The sequence below is a fragment of the Carcharhinus amblyrhynchos genome, chromosome 14 (genome assembly GCF_965287045.1).
Source record: "Carcharhinus amblyrhynchos chromosome 14, sCarAmb.v2.hapA, whole genome shotgun sequence".
NCBI classification, from domain to species: domain Eukaryota; kingdom Metazoa; phylum Chordata; class Chondrichthyes; order Carcharhiniformes; family Carcharhinidae; genus Carcharhinus; species Carcharhinus amblyrhynchos.
The window spans coordinates 59,986,840-60,009,894 of NC_137337.1; the positions used below are offsets into that span (position 1 = coordinate 59,986,840).

General features: G+C 42.8%; 1 protein-coding gene across 2 annotated transcripts in view; it reads left to right on the forward strand.

Moving 5' to 3' along the window:
* LOC145352713 (1-phosphatidylinositol 4,5-bisphosphate phosphodiesterase beta-2-like) overlaps window positions 1-22,391 on the forward strand; it is a 118,430-nt gene extending 96,039 nt beyond the window's left edge. For both annotated transcript variants that reach the window (XM_080202961.1, XM_080202962.1), the window contains 6 exons: window positions 3,401-3,590; window positions 8,806-8,882; window positions 10,915-11,010; window positions 16,415-16,472; window positions 17,538-17,624; window positions 21,081-22,391. In XM_080202961.1, the coding sequence (XP_080059087.1) occupies window positions 3,401-3,590; window positions 8,806-8,882; window positions 10,915-11,010; window positions 16,415-16,472; window positions 17,538-17,624; window positions 21,081-21,329 (757 nt within the window). In that variant the 3' untranslated portion in view covers window positions 21,330-22,391. The remainder of the gene's footprint in view (window positions 1-3,400; window positions 3,591-8,805; window positions 8,883-10,914; window positions 11,011-16,414; window positions 16,473-17,537; window positions 17,625-21,080) is intronic.
* The last annotated feature ends 664 nt before the right edge of the window (window positions 22,392-23,055 follow it).

Here is a 23,055-nt window from a genome sequence, read left to right on the forward strand (position 1 = left end):
AGAATATAAGAAATAGGAGGAGTAGGCCATCTAGCCCCTCGAGCCTGCCCCGCCATTCAATAAGATCATGGCTGATCTGAAGTGGAACAGTTCCACTTTCCCGCTTTCTCCCCATAACCCTTAATTCCCTTGTCTATCAAAAACCTATCTACCCGTGACTTAAATATATTTAGCGAGGTAGCCTCCACCACTTCAATGGGCAGAGAATTCCAGAGACTCACCACCCTTTGAGTGAAGAAGTTCCTCCTCAACTCTGATCTAAACTGCTCCCCCCCTATCTTGAGGCTGTGCCCTCTCGTCCTGCTATCCTTTCTAAGCGTGAAGAATCTCTCTACCTCTACCCTATCCATCCCTTTCATTATCGTATACGTCTCTATAAGATTCCCCCTCATCCTGCTAACCTCCAACGAGTACAGACCCAGTCTATTTAGTATCTCTTCATAGTCCAACCCCCTCATCTCCGGTATCAGTCTAGTGAACCTCCTCTGCACTCCCTCCAAGGCCAATACATCCTTGTGCAAGTGCGGTGACCAAAACTGCACACAGTAATCCAGCTGCGGCCTCACCAGTACCCTGTACAGTTGCAGCAAGATCTCCCTACTTTTATATTCTATCCCCCTCGCTATAAAGGCCAACATTCCATTCGCCTTCTTGGTGACCTGCTGCACCTGCAGACTGGGTTTTTGCGACTCGTGCACAAGGACCCCCAGGTCCCTCTGCACCGTAGCACGCTGCAGTTTTTTGCCTTTTAAATAATAATCCCTCCTACTATTATTCCTGCCAAAGTGGATAACCTCACACTTGCTAACATTATACTCCACCTGCCAGGTCCTCACCCACTCGCTCAACCTATCCAGATCCCTCTGCAGACTTTCCACACCCTCCACACAATTTGCTGTTCCACTCATTTTCGTGTCATCAGCAAATTTCATCACGCTACACTCAGCCCCCTCCTCCAGATCATCTATATAAATGGTAAATAGTTGAGGCCCCAGCACCGATCCCTGCGGCACTCCAACCGCCTTTGGGGATTTACTATAATCCATTCCCACACTCTGGGATTATGGGGATTTACTGTAATCCATTTCCACACACTGTGCTGATTATGGAGATTTACTGTTATTGTTATAAAGTGGAGGTTGCTCCCCGCCGCTAACTAAGAACTAACACCCTGAGAACTAACACCAAAACATCCACACTTTATAAGTCACCAACCGCCAACCAGAATAGCACCCATTGATACCAACTCTCTGCTTCCTATTAGACAGCCAATCCTCTATCCACGCTAACATCTTACCCCCAACTCCGTGCACCCTAACCTTCTGTAGCAACCTTTTATGAGGCACCTTATCAAATGCCTTTTGGAAATCTAAAAACACCACATCCATCGGTTCCCCTCTGTCTACCGCACTAGTCACATCCTCATAGAAATCCAATAAATTCGTCAAACACAACTTCCCCTTAACGAATAATGATCATACCAAGGTTCAGACAGGTCTCAACTCTAAAGCTTGGTTTAACCTTCAAACTTCACTTGAGAGCCACGTACTGTGTTTATACTAATTAAAGGAGCTCCCATTGACCTTTCCAGCACTGACTTACTTTCCTTGTACCATTCATCCTCTATCTCCAACTCTTAGCTGTACCTTGCTTCCACTTCCCTTTCTGTATTCCACTCCTTCTTTCCTGCCCCTTCTTATATGTTGCTTTCCCTATTGTATCTCCCCCTTGTGTAAATACCCAGTCCCTTCACCATTCTATATCTCCTCCTCCTACTCTACTCCTCCAGAAAATTTCTTTCCTCCTCTTGTTCCAGCATCTACTCTAACTCTGCTGGGTTGTAATTACTATAATCCATTCCTACACACTCTGCTGGGACTTTGGGGATTTACTGTAATCCATTCTCACGGTCTGGGATTATGGGGATTTACTGTAATCCATTCCCACACTCTCTGCTGGGATTATGGGGAATTACTATAATCCATTCCCACACACTCTGCTGGGATTATGGGGAATTACTATAATCCATTCCCACACACTCTGCTGGGACTTTGGGGATTTACTGTAATCCATTCCCACACTCTGGGATTATGGGGATTTACAGTAATCCATTCCTACACACTCTGCTGGGATTATGGAGATTTACTGTTGTTGTTATAAAGTGGAGGTTGCTCCCCACTGCCACCCTGAGAACTAACACCAAAACATCCACACTTTATAATCTGTAAAAAAGTGTGTGATGTGACCTCTGCTTCAACAAGTTCTCGTGGTTAATACAAACTAAATTCCTGACAATCACTCTAAAATCAACATGTAACAATTTATTGATCTAACTGTGAACAAATTAACTAAACTATTAACAAATTGAATAAATCTCTTCTATTAACTACTCCCAAATAAAACAAGATTGTAATAGTATGCTGTTCCAATAAATACAATTTCCACTCATTTAACAAAATTAGAATTTAGTCACTCTCTAAAGTACAACCAGGTTTTGTGTTTTCCAGAATACTCTGGACCTTTTCGGTTGATTCTTCTGTCTGGAATTCTTATTTGGTAGCTTTGCTATCTAGATGGTGGTTTCTCTAAGACATAGATGAAGCTGTGAGAGCCAGCGATTTTTTTTCTCTCTCTGAAAGCTGAGAGCTATTATATCTGCTGTGGAGATGCCGGCGTTGGACTCACCTGACAAAGGAGAAGCCAGCGCTCTGAAAGCTAGTGGTTTCAAAACCACTAGCAAAAACCTACCAAATAAACCTGTTGGACTTTAACCTAATGTTGTGACTCTTCCAGCTATTATCTCTGGCAGTTGCTCTCCTCATTGTCCCACTGCTGTCTTCTTTTATACCCGTGATGACATATCAATATTTCTCACAATACGATTGGTCCTAGTTTGTCAAAATCATCAGATTTAAATGTTTTTGGGATCTAAGTGCCTGATTCAGATTGATTGGCTAAATTCCAAAGCCTGTTGCCTTGTTAAAAAGTGCGGCTTGGTCTTTTGATTTAAATAATGCAGTTTGGGGCTCTCCATGTTCTTCCATTTTTTTAAACTCTCTAAGCACAGAAGAAGCACCACCTTTTAAAGGGATAATGTAATGCTTTCTCCCTAGCATTTTACAATTTTACAAACACCAATCTGCAATTACTCTACTCAACTTCACAACATTATACATTCTCACACTCTTATGATTCTGGAGAATTCCTGTCATCCATTCTCACATTCTATTGGGATTATGGGAATTTACTGTAATCTGCTCTGCTGGGGTGCTGGAATTAATCATTTTCATTTCTGTCAATGAGCTACCTTAACTTCCTTGAAGTACAATGTATATACAGTTGTGTAACCAAATTAAGCACATGGACAGTTAACCGCTGCTGTGTCTCTTGCTGTTTACAGGAGTCTTGGAAACATTCATGAGGGTGCCCTTTGTGGGGAATCCCTGATCTCTACAGATAGCATGACATGTAATGAGGCATCAGCTGAGAGAGTGAGTGAGCTCAGGGACAAGCTGCAGGCAGATTTACAGCGCGTGTACTCCGAACAGTACAAACTCTTCAGGGACAGAAAAGAACAACACATCACTGAGGTACGGTATTGGGATGGTGCTGTGTTGTGTGGGAATACAGTTGTTCCATTTTCACACACTGCTGGGATGTGGGGATTTTCTAGAACTCATTCCTGCACCCTCCTGGTGTGCTGCAATTTACTGTAGCTCATTTCCATACTCTGATGATGTGTAGCGATTTGCTGTAACCTGTTTCCCTACTCTACTGGGGAGTGGGATTTAGTGTAATCTATTCTAACACAAGTCCTTGGTGCTTGCTTGGAAATCACAAATGTTGCACAACACTTTCAATAGTTGCAGTGATAGCTCATGTTTTCAGCCATGACTCTCCCACTTTGGCTATTTTCTAGGGCTTTCTCCACTCCTTGTATATTCAGAGCATGGCCAAGGACAGGATGGAATGGATTTATCTCACTTGAATGCCTGCAGAATGTTTCTTCCCTAAACGTTATGGTCAGGTTTCATTGCATTTACATGGTTGATAGATATCCAGAAATTCCCCTGCGGGTTCAATTATGCAATAGGTGTAGGCCATGTTCCCATGGAAACAGGGCTCTCCCCTGAGACAATCTTCAAGCCAAAGATCAGACATTGCGGCCAAACAGGAGGCAGCTAACAGGCTTCAAACACATGCTCCTTGTTGTCTTATTCGAAAAGACTCCGGAACTATATTGCTATGTGCAAGTATACATAAGTGTCTGGAATGTCACATCGCACAATTGCACTATAGTCTGTATTGAACTAACAGCCTGTAATCTCATGGCTCAACATATCCCCCACTCTGCAATTACTATCAAGACAGGGATAAACCCTGATTCAATGAAGAATGCAACAGGGTAAGCCAGGAGCAGCACCAAACATACCTAAAAATGAGTTGTTGATCTGGTGGAGCTACAACAGAGGACTACCTATGTGCCAAACAGATAAATATTGGGTGGAATGTTCCTGCTGAGGATCTTCAGGTGAAGTGCTCACCAGTGAGTGACCCAAAAGCCTGCCTACTTGGTGAACACACCAAGGTGTGAGTATTTGCGCTGGTGCTGAGTGAGATGACAACTGTGACATATCATCAACGATGGGGTCTGAGAAATCTCCCTTGGAGGTGCTTGTGTCCGGAGGATCCAGAAGTCGAAAGTTTGATCTGGGCTGCTCAGCTGCTTTGTCTGCAAGAGAAGGAAGATGACGTTAGTACATTACAGAAGATAAAGGAGGGAATGCTGATGATTCACTTGAGACTTAAGGAACGACAATGTGTTTTGACATTCTCATGTTTATCTCACGCCCTTACTTTCACTATCAGCACCGGCATGCTCTTCCTCTTCCCTGGCCAGCTCCAGTGCTGTCTCCTCAAAGGATGTGAGGGTTCTGAGCTCTGGCATGACTCTGCGTGGCTGAACCAGCTCACAATTGTTGTGGTTGTGTTTGTCCTGCAATGACACAGATAGGGAGTGTGTAGGTGGGAGTCATGAAATTGAAGATGGTGATGAGTTGAGGCAGGCATAGGGCTTGAGTAGTGACAGCTGGCATGTGAGGATAGCAGCTACTGGGGGAAACATGGTGAGTGGGAGAGATGGGAGCAGGGGCTCGTGCCTGGTGTTGGCAAACCCTGAGGTGGCTGGGTGAGAGATAGTATAGGAGGTGGGAGGGGTGTGTGAGGAGGTCCAGAGACAGAGAGAGAGAGTGAAGGTTGTTCACTTACCCTGGCTGAGCAACGAAGATCGTTCATCTTCTTCTGACACTGCTGTCCCATCTTCTTTTGGAGTGAGCTGACACTTACAAGGGCTGCCATTGCATCCCAAGGGTATCTTTCTCTGGAATGAGAGTAGAATTCATCCCACTTTTGCTGCGCCCCATTCAGCAGTTTGGTCAGGGCTCCCTCCAAAAAGGTGCGGACTTCTTGACTTCTATCCCTTGAGATAGATGTGGAGCAAATACTGGGGAGCTCCCCTATGATTGCAGTGATGAAATTGTGGCAGGGCGGGTGAATCAGAGGTGATCTCACTACCAACAGATTGGATCTAAACTCTACAGTTCTGCTGCAAGTACTTGTGAATGGTGGTGGATGATTAAACAACTCACTGGAGGAGGCTCCACAAATATCCACATTTTCAATCATGGGAGAGCCCAGCACATCGGAGCAAAAGACAAGGCTGAAGTATTTGTAATCAGATTCAGTCAGGACTACTGAATGGATGATCCATTTTGGTCTCCTCCTGAGGTCCTCAGAATTACAGATACCAATCTGTATCCCAAGGGTATCTTTCTCTGGAGTGAGAGTAGAATTCATCCCACTTTTGCTGCGCCCCATTCAGCAGTTTGGTCAGGGCTCCCTCCAAAAACCAAGGTGCAGACTTCTTGACTTCTATCACTTGAGATAGATGTGGAGCAAATACTGGGGACCAATCAGTCAATTTGATGCATTTCATGAAATATCAAGAAACTGTTGGTTACTCTGAATATTTCAAAGGCTATGGGCCCTGGGCCCTGACAACATGATGTGGATATGCCGGCGTTGGACTGGGGTAAACACAGTAAAAAGTCAGACAACACCAGGTTTCAGTCTAACCGATTTATTTGATAGTAAATTCACGTGAAATTTACTATCAAATAAATAAAGTGAATTTATTATCAAATAAATCGGTTGGACTGAAACCTGGTGTTGTCAGACTTTTTACCCTGACAACATACCAGTAGTAATACAAAAGACTTGCGTTCCAGCCCCGAGCCAAGCTGTTCCACTACAGTTACAACACTGGCATCTACCCAGCAACGTGGAAAATTGCTCAGGTATGTCCTGTCCACATAAAGCAGGACAAATCTAACCCGGCCAGTTATTGTCCCATCAGTCTACTCTTGATCATTGGCTAAGTGATGGAAGGTATCATTAACAGTGCTATCGAGCGGCACTTACACAGCAATAAACTGTTCAGACGCTCAATTTTCATTTTACCAGGGCCACTCAGCTCCTGACCTCATTACAGCCTTGTTCTAAACTTGGAAGAAAGAGTTGAACTCAAGAAGTGAGCTGAAAGTGACTGCCCTTGACACTGAGGCAGCATTTGACAAGTGTAACATCAAGCAGCCTGAGCAAAACCAAAGTTAATGGGAATTGTGGAAAACTCTCCATGGATTGGAATCATACCTAGCACGAAGGAAAATGGTTAATTTTTGTTGAGGGTCAATCATCTCCGCTCCAGGACATTGCTGCAGGAATTCCTCAGGATAGTGTTCTAGGTCCAACCATTTCAGTTGCTTCATCATTGACATTACCTCATCTCATAAAGGAGATAGTCATCGACTTCAGGAACCATAGTGAGGACATGTCCCTGTCTACATCAATACTGATGAAGTGGAAATGGTTGTGAACTTCAAGTTTCTAGGTATCCAGATCATCCACAACTTGTCCTGGCCCCTCCACGCCAACACTACAGTTAAGAAAGCCCACCAATGCCTCTACTTTCTCAGGAGGCCAGGGAAATTCAGCATGTCCACTATGACTCTCTAATTTTTACAGATGCACCATAGAATGCATCCTTTCAGGATGTATCACAGCTTGGTAAGGCTCCTGCTCTGACCAAGGCCGCAAGGAATATATGAAGAGTTGTCCATCACGCAAACCTGCCTCGCATCCATTGACTCCATCTACACTTCCTGCTGCCTCAGAAAAGCAGCCAGCATAATCAAGGACCCCATGCACCCTGGACATACTCTCTTCCATTTTCTTCCATCTGGAAAGGTACAAAAGAAGAACAGCTTCTTCCCTGCTGCCATTAGACTTTTGAATGGACCTACCTTATATTAAGTTAATCTTTTTCTACACCCTAACTATGACTGTAACACTACATTCTGTACCCTCTCCTTTCCTTCTCCCTGATGTATTCTATGAACGGTATGCTTTATCTGTATAGTGAGCAAGAAACAATACTTTCACTGTATACCAATACATGTGACAGTAATAAATCAAATTAAAATCAAAGAAGTGGGGATGTTTGTGGACGACTGCACAATGTTCATCATTTGTGGCTCCTCAGAGACTAAAACAGTCTGTGTGTATATGCAGCAAGACCTGGATAATAGTCCTGGGTTGATAAGTGACAAGTAACATTTGTGCCACATAATACCATCAATGACCATACCTAATAAAAGAGAATCTAACCATCTTCATTTGACATTCATTTCATTACCATTGCTGAATCCTTCATTATATACATTCTGAGGGATATCATTGACCAGAAACTGAACTGGACAATCCTTATAAATACAAGAGAAGGTCAGTGACTGAGAATTATTGGCATGTAATTCACCTCCTGACTCCCCAGTAGCTGTCCACCATCTACAAGGCACAAGTCAGGAGGGGGTGGGATACTCTCCATTTGCCTGGATGAGTCTCAGATAGTGCTGACAATTATTTGCGAACACCAGCCCCCAGTGGAAGTATTGTTTAAATGACAATTAAGATCCTCTGATCTCTGGATCAGTTTCACATTGCTTGTTTACACAAGTATTTTCAAGGGTTTGTGGTTTTTGAAATTTCAAAATGAATGCATGACACTTTTATTAGCTTGAAATCCAGACTTTTTCAAGCATAGGATAAACTTACCAAAGGATGAATTTCTTTTTTGCAAACCTATCTGGGGCAATCTTACTGGCTCGTCATGCTATTCAACAGGCAGGTTCAGCTGGTAAGATCGTACAAGAGGCAGAAATTTGGGTTTGCGCTGGTTTCTTGCCTTTTGCAATCTTACTGGCCCTGGATTCGCAGCGTGATCAGCCTCATGTTCAGGAAGGATGCAAGGCTTATTTTAATATTTAATTTGAATTTCCATGTAATTAGTGAGCCTGGAACGCAATCGTCCAGACTCACTTGTCTTAGCAGTTTCTTCAGTGAAGGTCCTCACCAGCAAGGATCACATATGGTTCCCATCAATGGGGATGTGACATGGTGGTCTCAGTGGTAGGACCAGAGGCCATTGAGGCCTCTCCCAGGTGGTGAGGGCAGGGGAGCAGTGATTTTTGGGCATGCTAGCCCCAGTTGTGAGAGAAACAGGGAGGAGCGAAAAGAAGATAGTTTAGCAACTGTTGACTCCAGTGTCCAAGAGCAGGGCACTCTTTGGTATATCGTTTTCTCACCCCGATGTTCACAAGTGACAATGGGCTATTTTTTGGAAGCAGGTCATATTCCAACATTTATAAATTTTAGACCATCTAACCAGTAGTTTTATCTTTAAACCTGCAGCAAGTGGCCAAACTGATGGAAATAGCAAAAGAAAAACAAGCAGTGGAAATGAAGAGTTTAAAGGAATCAGCTGAAAGGTGAGGAATCATCAAGCAAAACTATCCAGCAGAAAAGAGCAGGGATTTCCAGCAAGAACAAGGGAAGGATGGCATTGCAGTAATGTAACTGAACTAATAATCCAGAGGTCTGGACTAATGCTCCACAGACATGCACTAAAATCTCACCACAGCAACTGGAGGAATTTAAATTCAAATAAATCTTTACTTAAAAAGGTAGTCTCAGCAATAATGATCATGAAGCAACCAGACTGTTGTAAGAACCTATCTGGTCTGCTATTCCGCTTCTGAGAAGGAAATCTGCCATCCTTACCCAGTCTGTCCTACATGTGAATCCAGATCCACAGCAGTGTGATTGACTAAACTACTCAGTTAAGAGCAATTAAGGATGGACAATAAAAACTGGCTTTGCCATTTCCCGTGAATGTTTTTTTAAAAAGGTCCAGCAGAAAGGTAAGTGAATACCCAGCACATGACAGAGTCAAATCCAGCAGAGAGGCGAAGAAATTTCCAGTAGAAAATGGACCCACATCCAGCAGAAAGATAAAAGAATTTTCAGTGGGAAATAGTCGTAGGAATGTACAAGCTACCAGTCTGTAGGATAACTGTGCTCTGTAAAACATTGGTTCCACCACGTGGCATCCTTTCATTCAGTCGTTGTTGTAATTGAGGTAGGTTACGAGGGAAGTGCTTTCATTCCTGAAAGTCCTTGCTCTATTTTTAAGATAATGCCCCCTTTTCCATCATTACCCTAACCAGAGGAAATAGTTTCTCTGTATCCTATCAAATCATGTTAACATTTAATTGTCTTGTGCAAATCGCCGCTCACCTTTCTAAACCCAAAAGGGAAAAATAGTTCAGATCAATATTCTCATTTTTTTGATTTACTACTTTTCCCTTCTGGGAGATAAAGGAATACAAGTCTAATCTGAGAGCAAACCTGCCCTTAGAATTTAAACCTTATAGCCACTGTATCAGTCTGGTGAACCTGCCCTGCAACTTTTCTGAGGTATCCTGTGATGTGGTGCCCAGAACTGAACACAGTTCTCCAGATGGAGCTAACTAGATCTTTGTGCAGTTGGAATATCATTTCCCATCCTTCCAACTCCAGCCACTTTTGAGATAATGGTCAACACTCTATTCACCTTTTCAATTACATTGTGTGGTGTGCATTAGCTTTTACAATTTCTTGTGCCTAAATCCTGTTGCTCCTCCACCACTCTTTCTTGCCATTAATAACTGGCATACCAATATAATTACTAATCTGAGAGATAACCTCAGAGCAGATCACTCAGCAAATAACAGTCAAGATGAATTGGTATTGTTGGTGGATGTGCGTTGATTACTGACTAAAGGGAAGGGTAATAAGCTCTGAGGGGAGGTGGGTCATACTGTGGAGGAGAATTTAGCATCAGATGCTGCTCTGTTGAAATGAGCTGGTTTTACAGACTGAATGTAAGGTTGTTAATGATACCTATTTAGCAGGACTGTGGACATGGAATAATTTATTGCTGTGTTGCAATGATTTTTCATTTCCAGTACAAGAATGAAAATGTTTTCAATAGGGAAAAGAACAATAGTTGCTCAAGATGATGAGACAACAGCAGACAAACCTATGTCTCCTGTTTTAATGGAGAGTTTTTTTTTTAACTTCATCCTGTCAAGCATTACTGATTATAAAATTATTTTAACTTTTCATATTTGAAACATCACTCATCCTTCCAGGAAAAATTAATTTGAGCTTCACAAGTCAAATTACAAAAGCCTCCAATATATCAAAAAATGCACCAAATGGAGAAGAAAGTCCATCCCACACGAAAAATAAATGATCTCACCTTCAGCACTTCTTTCCCCTGACAATAATTTATAAGTCAATCCTTGCTGCACTACATTAAATGTTAATAATAGATTTTTAAATCATCTTTTTGTAGTGAGTGAATGCCAGTGTTGAGAGTTAGTCCGTTTGTATAAGTTTAGTTGTTCAGACTACAACACCTAAGACACTGCTGCAGTCAGGATTCAGTATTTCTCTCCAAATCATTATTTATTTCAGTGAGATGAAAGAAGTGAAGAAAAAGATCGAGCTGAAGCGACAGGAGAAGATTGAGACCATGCTGAAAACCACAACAGATAAGAGTCTCCAAGAGAAGTGAGTGATTGGCACCAGCCCTTGCTGTACTTGGAATAGTCTTTTTTAATGATAAAGCAGCCTGGAGTGAGAATTAGCCTCTTAATCACTTGATAACAGAATATTAAACCTGACCTGCTAACCGCTTCTCCTAGTAGTGGTGGACATTCCAGCATAAGAGGACATTCAACTCAAAACATCTAGCAAACCAGCAGCCACAGTACATGTGTCAGGGCCTGTCTGCACGTCAACTTACCACAGTGAGATCTCACACCTTGATTTTAAAGCATCTGTTGCTTGGGTACCCTGGGAAACCACAAAAACACACAAAATGATTAGATCCAAGTGTGGCTGTGTCAGCACTGGTCACAGCAGGAAGACAGGAGTTTAAATCATTGAGACGATGGCGGGGTCATAGACAAACTTATTATCAATAAACAGCCTTATAATGCCTCCTGCCAGCTGAGTGAGATTCATGCTAGATGACTGGCCCACTAATGACCTGCAAACTTTGGTCCAACCTCTGCAGTAAGGGTAGATGCTGGCAGAGATGTTTCCCCTGGCTCAGGAATCTAAAACCTGAGGCAAAATCTGAGTATAAATCTGTTTAAGACTGAGGAAAGGAGAAATGCCTTAATTCAAAGAGTTGTGAATCTGTATTGCAGAGAGCTGTGGATGCTCAGCTGTTGAGTTTATTCATGGCTGAGATTGATAGATTTTTGGGTATTGTGGGAATTAAGGAATTTGGGGATAGTGCAGGAAGATGGAGTTGAGATAGAAGATCAGCTCGAATGGCAAAAATGACTGCAACATTAAGGAATCTGTACAATGTGTTGCAGTCTTGGGTAACAATAACTGAAGTAAGAGTCTGCAGCTTGAGTAACTCCAGAACTGCTGAGCTCGGGTCTGATGCACAAACATTGTGGAGCATCAGGTGGCAGGAGAGTTACCCAGACACTATGTTCCTGGAGGCAGTCACAGCCCCTATGTTGAGTAGAACTTTAGAGTTGGTCGATGGTCAGGGACAGAAAGGTGTGTCTCCCAGTCAGGCAGATTGGGGATCCAGCATGCAGTGATGGAAACATTTCAGCCCTTGACTTTGATCAACACATACAAATAGGGGAGCGGTGTATGTGTGGGGAGCTGGGAGGGGGGTAGATTTGTTGGTTTGCGTATTTAGAAATCGAAAGGGAAAGATTGAGACAATACAACACTAGCAGTGTCAGTACAGACAGCAAAGTGACAAGATGTTCAACAGTGGTAGCATATCAGTGGGTAAGAACAGTGAGTGAGAATAGTAGTAAAAATCTAAAGGCTCTTTATTTGAAAGTGTGGAGCATCTACAATAAGTTAGATGAATTAGTGTCACAAGCAGAGATAAATGGTTCAGATTTAATTACAGAAACATGGCCCAGAATTTTCACATCCCGGCTGAACCCAATGCCATCTCACACTGTAATCAGTGTTGATTGGTGGAAGTTGGGACATACATCCGTGACTGTGAGGGACTATATTGGCCAGTAGCTCTCCAGTCATTCCAGAAACAGTGCAGCAGTGGCCAGAAGAAGCACGACAGCTAGCTGTCTGGAACCAGGTGCTGGGAACTGGAGGAAAAATAAATTAAGTGGGGGCTGGGGGGCGGTGGTGGGCTATAAGGAAGGCCTAGGGTTGCAAGGGAGGAAATTGATGACTCAGGGAATTGGTCCATGAGGAGGGAGGTCGCCAGACCCAAAGGGGACGGGGCTTCTGATGAAGGCATTGCCCCTCACTGCCCGGGTTCTCGCTTTATTCAATTTTGGGCTCCCCCCCCAATCTATCACGAACTCATGACATGGGCCAGAATTTTCAGGAAGGCGGGGGGTTGACCCATTAAGTGGCCACTTCAGGGCAATTGGAGCAAGGGCAGCACCCCAGCTGAGGCCCTGCCTGCTCTGGCATAAATCTGCAACTAGTTTGGTGCGAGTGGGATCCAAAAGGGAATCCCACCCATCCAATTTCACACTTCCACTTCTCCACACCCCAACCTCAGAATTGGCCGGTGAAGAGGGGAACATAAACTTCTAGCCATGATTACAAGTGACTCAGCTTGGGAAATAAATATGCCAGTTTGCACAACATTTTGGAAAGATAGATAAAATGGAAAAGGAGAAGTCGCAGCACTGATAATAAAGAATGACATAAAGACTATAGTGAAAAAGGAGCTTGGCTCAGAAGATCAGGAAATAGAATCAATGTGTGTGGAGATTAGGGATTGCAGGGGTCAGAAAATACAAATGGGGATAGTTTATAGGCCTTTAACAGTTAACAGAAGATTAAACAATAAATTATTGGAACTTGCGACAAAAGGCACTTTCTATGCAAGTCCTGCAGTAATGTCCTGGAGCTGAGATGATTGACCTCCAACCACCACAACCATCTTTCTTTGTGCTGGGTATGATTCAACCAGCGGACAGTTCATGTTCTCCACCGTGCCCCCCCCCACCTTCCTTCCTATGATCTTAATGTGGCATTCAATTATATTTTAATCTATATTTCCTAGCAAACCCTTACTTTGAGATTACTAATTAACCCTGTATCATTGCAGAATGCTTGATCTAAAATAGCTTTACTGTAGTTGGTGCCACAATGTATTGCTCCAAGAAGATGTCGCAGAAGTATTCCACAAACTCATCTTCCAGATCACCTTTGCCAGTTTGACTTGTCCAGTCTATAAGAAGATTAAAGGTGCCTTAGTTATTACATTACCTTCATTATAAGATCCAGTAATTTATTGTTTAATCTTCTGTTCACTGTTATGTGTGTATAAACTATTTTAGAAACCAGCAAAAGCTGTCAAACCATTGGTTGAAAAGGGAAAAAATAGAATATGAGCAAAAGAATTAGCCAGAAAAATATATAAAATTGATTGCTAGGGCTTTTATAAGGAGGAGAGTAGAACATAAGAGATAGGATTGGTAGTCCATTTGGCCCCTCAAGCCTGCTCCACCATTCAATAAATTCAGGGTAATCTGACTGTGGCTTCAACTCTATTTTCTTGCCTGCCTTCAGTAACATTGTAAATCAGAATCCATCTGATTCAGCCTTGAATCTATTCAAAGATCCAGCCTTTGTTTCTTTTTAGGGTAGAGAATTCTGAGCATTAATGACCCTCTATGAGCAGAAATGTCTGCTCATCTATGTCTTCAATAAGAGATCCCTTATCTTGAACATGTGGCCCCTAGTTTTCGATTCCCGCAAATGGGGAAACATCCTCGCAGCATCTTGAAATTAAGTCACTACCCATCACCACCCTTCTCCACACCATCCAAACCTGTGGTAATCTTCACAGGGTCCATGGGGAGTCATTAATTGATCTCCCTGAGTGGCTTGTTGAGTATGAGTTCCTCTGGTAACAGGCTGTTGCCTGCCCAACTGGTACTCATTACCTGAGCCTTTTATAAGACAGGCCCAGGACTGGGCTTACTGCATGCAGTCCCAGGTAGGGACTAGTGTGTGTACACCACAGTAGTGGTTTTACTTTGCATTCTATAATAAACTATGTTCCTTCCCAGTCAGGCTTCCTGAGTCAATATACAATCCCTCAACAGAATCATATACATTTGAATAACATTGTCTCTCATTCTTTTAATCTCCAAAGAATAGAGGTCCAACCTGCTCAACCTTTCTTCGTAAGGTAACGCTTCAGCCCAGGAATCACACAATGAACTTTCTATGAACTGCCTCCAATATAAATGTATCGCTCCTAAATAAGATGACTTTACTTGTATACAGTAGGTCTGTGGGTCTATGCTCCTGATGGTTCTGCCATTGATTTTATAATTGGATCTACCGAAATGCATCACCTCGCATTTGTCCGGATTAAATTCCATCTGCCATTTCTCCTCCCAATTTTCCAGCCTATATCCTGTTGTATTCTCTGAAAATCTTCATCATTATCTGCAACTCCAGTAATCTTAGTATCATCCGCAAACTTGCTAACTAGACCAGTTACATTTTCTTCTAGGTCATTTATACATATTACAAGCAACAGAGGTCCCAGCACTGATCCCTGCACAACCCCACTAGTTACACACCTCCATTCAGAAAAACTACCTCTGTCTTCTAAGCCAGTTCTAAATCCATCTAGTTAGTTCACCCTTGATCCCATGTGATTTAACCTTTTGTACCAACTTACCATAACGGACCTTGTCAAATGCTTTATTAAAGTCCATGCAGACAACATCCACAGCCTTTCCGTCATCAATCCTTTTTGTCACTTACTCAAAAAACTCAATCAAATTAGTGAGACACAACCTCTTTCACCAATAAGACCATTCAGTTCCAAATGTATATAGATCCTATCCCTGAGAATTTTCTCCAACAATTTCACTATCACTGACATCAATTCACTGACTTATAATCACCTGAGTTATCCTTGCTGCCTTAAATAACGGGACAACATTGGCTATCCTCCAATCCTTTGGGACCTCACCTGTGGCCAACAAGAAAACAAAGATTTCTGTTAGAGGCCCAGCAATTTCCTCGTTTGTCTCCCTCAGTAATCTGGGATAGATGCCATCTGGCGCTGGGGGATTTGTCTACCTTAATGCTTTTCAGTTCACTTAACACTTCCTCCCTCATAATGGTGGCTTGCTCTAGAGGGTTTACATATCCCTCCGAGACACCAAAAATCAACAAGTCCCACTCTGTGAATACAAATGCGAAGTACCCATTAAGGATCTCATCCTTCTCCTTTGGTTCTATGCATAATTTCCCTCCTTTGTCTTTGAGTGGACCAAATCTTTCTCTAGCTACCCTCTTGTTTCTGACATATGTATAAAATGCCTTGGGATTCTCCTTAACCCTGCCTGTCAAGGACATTTTTGCCCTCTTAACTCCCTGTTTGAGTTTGTTTCTACTTTCCCTGTAGTCTTCAAGTACTTCATCTGTTTTTAGTTGCCTAGTATGTCTATGTTAACATTCATAATGTAAAGACACCAGTGCTGCAGCCTCTCTCAATTTAAATAATATTCTGTTTCTCTAATCTCCTCACCAAACGGACAACTTCACATTTTCCTACGATGTACTCCATCTGCCAAACCTCTCACCACTCAATATATTCCTAATTTTCAGAATCTTTGTATCCTCCTCACAGTTTACTTTCCTACCTATTTCTGCATCATCAGCAAATTGGGCTGCAATAGTCAGTCCTTCATCTGCTTTATTACTATATCTTGTAAATAGTTGAAGCCCCAGCACTCCACTAGTTACAATTGCCAACCTGAAAATAACCAATTTATTTCTTTTACTTGAACAATCCTTTATCCTTGCTCATATATTACCCATCACATGAACTTATTTTGTGTACTAACATTTTACTGGCACCTGAACATGTTGATTTATCTAGATCACTCAGCTTACAGGGCACTGTGCTTCTTGTTTACAGGCGCAAGAAGGAGATCAATGAGCATCATATTCAAATGTCGGTGAAACTCTTCAAGCTGGTATGTGGCCTTACACACTTAGGATTACAGTTTGTCCCAACATCAACAAACCAGCAAGGAGAAACAAAAGAACTAGAACAGCAATTTGGCCCACTGAGCCCAACATGCTACTCATTGCCAGCTGCATCATATAACACACTCCCCCAGCCAACAATGCCCTCTCCCAATCAGCAATCCTGACCCCAAAGAACAATCCCCAGTTCAATCAGCAATCCTGACCCCAAAGAACAATCCCCAGTTCAATCAGCAATCCTCACCTCCTAACAACAATCCAATTCCCAACCAACACCCCATCCAACAATCCTGTTCTCCCAGGCCACAATCACCGCCAACCCCCCCCCCCAACAACCAACCACCCCCTCCCCAACCAACCATTCCCTTCACCAGCCAGTGATTCCCTTCCCCAACCAAAAATCCCCTCCCCCAAATGACAATCCACTCTCTCAATCAACAATCCCCTTCCCCAAACGACAATCTCTTTCTCCGAACGACAATCCACCCCCCCAATCAGCAATCCCCAGTCCAATCAGTAATCCCCACCCCCAACCAACCAACCCCTCCCACAACCAACAATCCCGTTCTCCCAATCAACAATGCCTTCCCACAACCAACAATCCCGTTCCCCCAACCAACCATTCCCTTCCTCAGCCAACAATCCCCTCCCCCAACCAATAACCCTTTCCCTAATCAACAATCCCCTCCCCCAACCAATAACCCTTTCCCTAATCAACAATCCCCTCCCCCAACCAACCATCCACAAGTAAAAATCCCCTCCCCAAATGACAATTCTCTCCCTCTCCTCAACCAACACTTCTCTCCTCCTCTCTTAACCTACAATCATACTACACAAATCAAAGATCCAATTCTCCCAAAACATTCCCAATCACCGAAACAACATTCCAACTCCACCAAACAGCACTCACTCCCAAACACCAATCCCACTCCCCAAAAATTACTGATTCCACATAACAATCCCACATTCCCAAACAACATTCCAACTCCCTAACAAACTCATTCCTGTAACAACAATCCCATTCCACTTATTATACTTCCTTATTGTTGCAGGCTTTAGCGAATCAGTCGAATGCTGAAAGCAAACGTCAAGAACAGCACTCTGTTAAGTTGGAGGAAATTAAGGAAAAGGAAAAGGAGGTAACAGGGCTCGGCTGGGGTGTTGGTTGGGGTACAGTGTATGAGAGGTGGTGGTGATTGATTGGATAAAATATGTGTGTGAGAAAGGGTAAGGAGTTTGATGGACTATGGTGAAAGATTGGGAAGTTAGTTTGAGTGCAAGATGTGTATGAAAGGATGGGGAATTTGATGGGGTACAATATGTGGGTGAAAGGATGGGGAGTTAGAGTACAGTGTGTGAGTGAAAGATTGGGCAACTGAATAGTGAACAGTATACGTGTGAAAGGGTGGGGAGTTGGATGAGTACAGTATGTGTGAGAAGGTGGGTAATTGAATGGGGCATAGTGTGTGTATGTGTGAGTGAAAGATTGTGGAGCTGAGTAGGGGACAGTGTGTGTGAGAGAGTGGGAAGTTAGATGAGTGCAGTGTGTGAGAGGGTGGATAATCAAATGGGGTACAGTGCGTGTGTATATCTGAGAGGGTGGGGAGTTGGGTGGGAACAATGCATGTGGGAGGGCATCAGGAGTTGGATAATGTGTAATATTGTATATACTGATGAACAGCTAGATATCAAATTTTAAATTCTTCAGCCAGTTGGTAGCCTCCTCATCAACCAGGTATAGGAGGGTGAGATGCCATTGAAGCACAGGTCGGGCATTTGTCAATTATATGCACCATGGTCGCACTGGGGTGAATCACAGTGTCTCCAATGGAAGAGGTTGTTGTGGCAGGATCCGTCGGCAGTGTGAAACCTGTTTAATTTGATCCATTTGCTGTGCTGGAGGTCAAAGCTTGAGATTTCCAACATGGGATTATCAACCAGGTGCTAGTTCTGGGCTGTGTTGTTAGTGTTATGCCACAGATCCTTCCATAGGTTCCAGGCAGAAGTGCCTGGATCAGGCAGGTTATTCCAGATTGGCTGCTTTGAGATGAGGCACTTGCGAGGCGGGTAGAAGACTGGTAAACATCTTCTACCAGTGGCAGGTTTGGATTTTTGTGCACTTTTTCTAGCAATCGTGCTGTGCTAGCTTTATGAAGATTTGCAGTGGCGCAATGCTGCAGAGCACAGGTAGCCAATTTGTGTTTGTTGACTGGATTACTCTCATTCAGCTGGACATCTACCAGTTTGCAGTGTGCAGAGTTCTTCCAGACAAAAGCACAGTACTCAGGTACTGAGTAGCAGCAAACCAAAGAGAAGGGCATAATGTGCATGTGTGATTGAAAAATTGGGGAATTGGATGGGCTCCAGTAGGTATGAAAGGGTGGAGGGTTGGATGGGACAATGTGTCTGTGTGTAAGTGTGTGAAGTTTAATGAGACTCCGTATGTGTGTGAAAGAATGGAAGTTGGTTAAAGCACCATATGTGTGGGAGAGGGTGGGTAGTTGGATGGGGTATGGTGTGAGTGAAAGATTAGGATATGTGTGTGAATGAAGGATTGGGGAGTTGAATGCAGCACAATGTTGTGTGTAATTGAAGTGATTTTGATGGGGTACATTGTATGCATTTGAATGGGTAGAGCTTTGGTTCGGTTATAGTGTGGTGAAAAGGGGTGAGGAGTTTGATGGGATACAGTAAATATGTGAAAGGTTGTGGACTTGGATAGGGCATAGTGTATATGTGAAATGTTGGGGAGTTGGAAAGGATCTAATGTATGTGCGAAATGCTGGGGAGTAGGGTTGAGTACAGTATATCTGTGTGTGTGAAAGGGTGGGAAGTTGTATAGGGTACAGTGTGCTTGTAAAAGTGTGGTGAGTTGGATGGGGTGAAATTTGTGTGGAGGGAGGAGAATTGGCATTCAAAAACTTTGTTTTCTGAAGCTGGATTTTTACAAGAAGCCCTTTGTAAACTATTACCCTTTTCTAATGTGTGCTGAAATGTCCACAATACATAAGTCAGAAATTTGTGGCTGTAGCTAAATATAACAATAACTATGAAGTTTATACCAGCTGATACAGACAATACTGTGTCCACACCATAAACCAAGCAACTGGTTTGGCTCCACATCCTGTACCAAATGTTTAATTTCTATGCATTGCTCATGGTGCTCTCTCCTTTGAGTCTGAAGCTTGTGGGTACTGAACTCAATAATGTTATCTGAGACTCCAACGGAATAATGTACTGTAGTGTATGAGGTGACAGGTGGAATTTTTCAGCCGCGCTCACCCTGCAACTAGAAAATCCCACCCGAGGTGCATGGACCTTTCCACAGTCTGCCCCTCGCCTGCTGTGTTTCCTGTGGCCTGCGGAATGGGAAAATTCACGCCCAACATCTTTAATATGTTAAACCAAGCTTCTGATCCTGTGGTTCTTTTGTGGCCTGGGGATATCTGAAATTGGCACTATTGTAATATAGGAAACATGGCAGCCAATTTTTGCACAGCTAGTTCCCACAAACAGCAACGGGACAATGATCAAAGAATCCATTTTAGTGATGTTAGTTGAGGGACATATGTTGACCAGGACACTGAGGAGATCTCCTTTACTCTTCGAACAGTGCCATAGGTTATTAAATGTCCATCTGAGAGGTCAGATAGGGTCAGGGTTTAATGTCTCATTTGAAATTAGGCACTTTCACTCATGGAGCAGTCACTCAGTACTGAAGCAGACAGAATTATCCAGAGTAACATTACCCAAACCAGTTTAACTGTCTCTTGACTAGAAACATCTGAAGGGGATCTAATTGAGGTGTTTCTTATGATTAAAGGATATGATAGGATAGATGGAGAGAAACCATTTCCCTTAGTGAGGAAGTCCAAAACAAAGGGAGTTAAAATTAGAGCTAAGTAGTTCAGGGAACATGCCTGAAAGTACTACTTCACACAAAAGATAGTGGAAATCAGAACTGGTATCTCCAAAATGTTGAAGATGTGGAGGTAAATTTTCCTGTTATGTCCACCACGGGAATCGGAGCAGACAAGCAGCGGACCATGGAAAGGTCCGTTGGTCCTTGGGCGGGAGTTTCTGGTTTTGGGATGAGTGGGGCCAGAAAATCTTGTCTTTGGGGACAAGGGGTGGGGTGAGGTGAGGTGGGCAGCGGCAGTGGGGCAAAGAAAGTCAATTGAAAATTTCAAAACTTAAGTCAATAGTCTTTTGCTAAGTGAGGGTATTATGTTTTATAGACCAAGATGAGAGTATAGAGTCAGCCATGATCCACTTGAATGACAAAACTGGCTTGAGGAATGAATGGCCTCAGTGTTCCTATGAGGCTATTGTTGCTCATGCCTTTGTTTTTCTGAGTGTGTTGTGAGCGTTTTCCTTCACTCCATGCAAATTCAGAAACACTTACACATGTTGCAAAACTACATGAATGAGCACATTGCTACCCAAGTACGGCAGGCAATGCCAGAGAGTCTGAGGCATAACTACCTACTCACCCCAGCTGTAACAAATCAAAACCAGCAAAAGGATTAGGGAGAAGACCCTGATTTGCGTCACCATTCATCTGTTTTCCTCTCCTTGTTTTCCATGATACTCAGTACCAGCGGGAGGCCCAGAATGAATATGAGGCAAAAATGAGCGCCTTGCCACAAGTGGTTGTGGAGCTGAGCAATTCGATCACCACCAAGTTCACCCTGGAGTCAGAAACAGCACAGAATCAAGGAAAAGATGTGGTGGAATCAAAAGCAAATGAACTGCCACCCACCAATGGGATGATGGAAAATCCACCATGCAGTGAAAGTAAAGAGGCTGAGGATGGCCTAGAAATTCTTGTTGCTGAGCTATAACTTAGTTATAAGCTGCCAATAGCACTGGCAAACCCTAACCAGATATGGTTCATCCTATGTACAGCATTGACACTGGCTTGTGTTTAGCAGAGAGATGGGCTCAGCAATTGCAATCAATAGTTTACACTGATCCAAAGCAGCACATACTCACTTGTTTTGATATTGTAGTTTGCATAGTCTCATTTGTTGGCATGTACACATCCAGACAAGGATTGGTGTCATTTAAGGATTGTCAGAAAATTGCTTCCTGTTTCTATCCATCCATAGTCTTCATGGCATTCCTTCTTCTGTAGTTACGAGCCTTTGCTATAAAAATCGTAATCATTCAGTACCTCCTTGTGTGTCAAGGACTTTGCTCTGCTTTTAGCCCATTGGCACTGGATATGTTACAATAAGATCACATATTTTGGTAATATTATAGATCATAAAATTAATAATGTAGAAAGTTGAAATGGTTATGTCTGTTATCTCTTTCGACTGTCTTTTTAATAACAGTCTTGGGGTATGGAATTAAGGAGAACTCTTTTGAGGAGAAGGCAGTGTGATGAGTCAAATGTCTGTTTTTGTGCTCTAAAATTCAGCAGTTTGCTGAAATTTGAATGTGTTTGTAACAGATTGTCTTTTTTGGGTTTGTTATTCTGCCAACTTCCTTTGAATCCTATCCAGAATGCAAAACTATTTCCATGTATTTTTGGACCATTCATTTGAAAGTGTTTTCTGCTTTGCATATCAAAGATAAAGATTGTGGTGCAGCAACTTGATGATTGACCCTTTCCACAGGCAGTGTCCCTGGGGTGCAAGTATGTATCAAGGATTTATTGGGTCAGGAATGGTATGTTCACTGTAGCAGCAACTATCTGCCTCTATGAAACTAGTTTGTTGTACTAGAAACATTGGACTATATGTTGTGGCACCACTGGTTATAATTAGTCACGAGTAGGTACCTCTTTCTGAATCAGTTTGCTCTGGGAATTATTAGTTATGATCTATGTAGAAAATGATTACAACATATTTCAAATTATTTAGACTGCATCTTGAGTAAAAACATCTTTCGACAATAAAAATGTGATCACATTCTCTGCTTCAGACGTGTGCTTTTTTGATATGAGAATCCTTATTGATTTACTAGATTACCCACTGCAGTCTTGAATGGGTCTGCTTGGGGTATATGCTCTGGGCCTAGTCCATTGTCTTTCAAGACAGATGTCTATTACCGAGGGCAGTGAGCTCACAGCCAATGCCAGCAGACTGACTGGTTTGAAACTTGGGGTTCAACATTAACTGACACCATCTGACCTACTGGGTGTTAAAGGTGTAGTTAGTTGATGGACAGGAGAGGGTCAAATTACAAGCGTAAATCAGAGATTTTGTGACACCAGCAAGCGTCAATCAATGTGCATGGGGAGGGTACATTCCTCATTGTTAATCTGACATCAACAGAGGATATTCTGCTCTTGCCATCATTGAACAGGTAATAGCAGAGATGATGGGACTGAAATTCATCTTTGTCAATGCCACGAATCTCCAACTCATCTCACATCACAGATCACTTCCCTTTCCATTTTTTTCTCTTTCAGTATTGATCCAATTCTCATTTGAATGTCACTGTTGAAACAGCTACCACTGCTCTTTTACGCATCCAGATTAGAACTACTTGTTGAGGAAAAAAATTGGTTCATGTCACTTCTGGTTCTTCTGCCAATCAACTTAAATCTGTCCTCTGGTT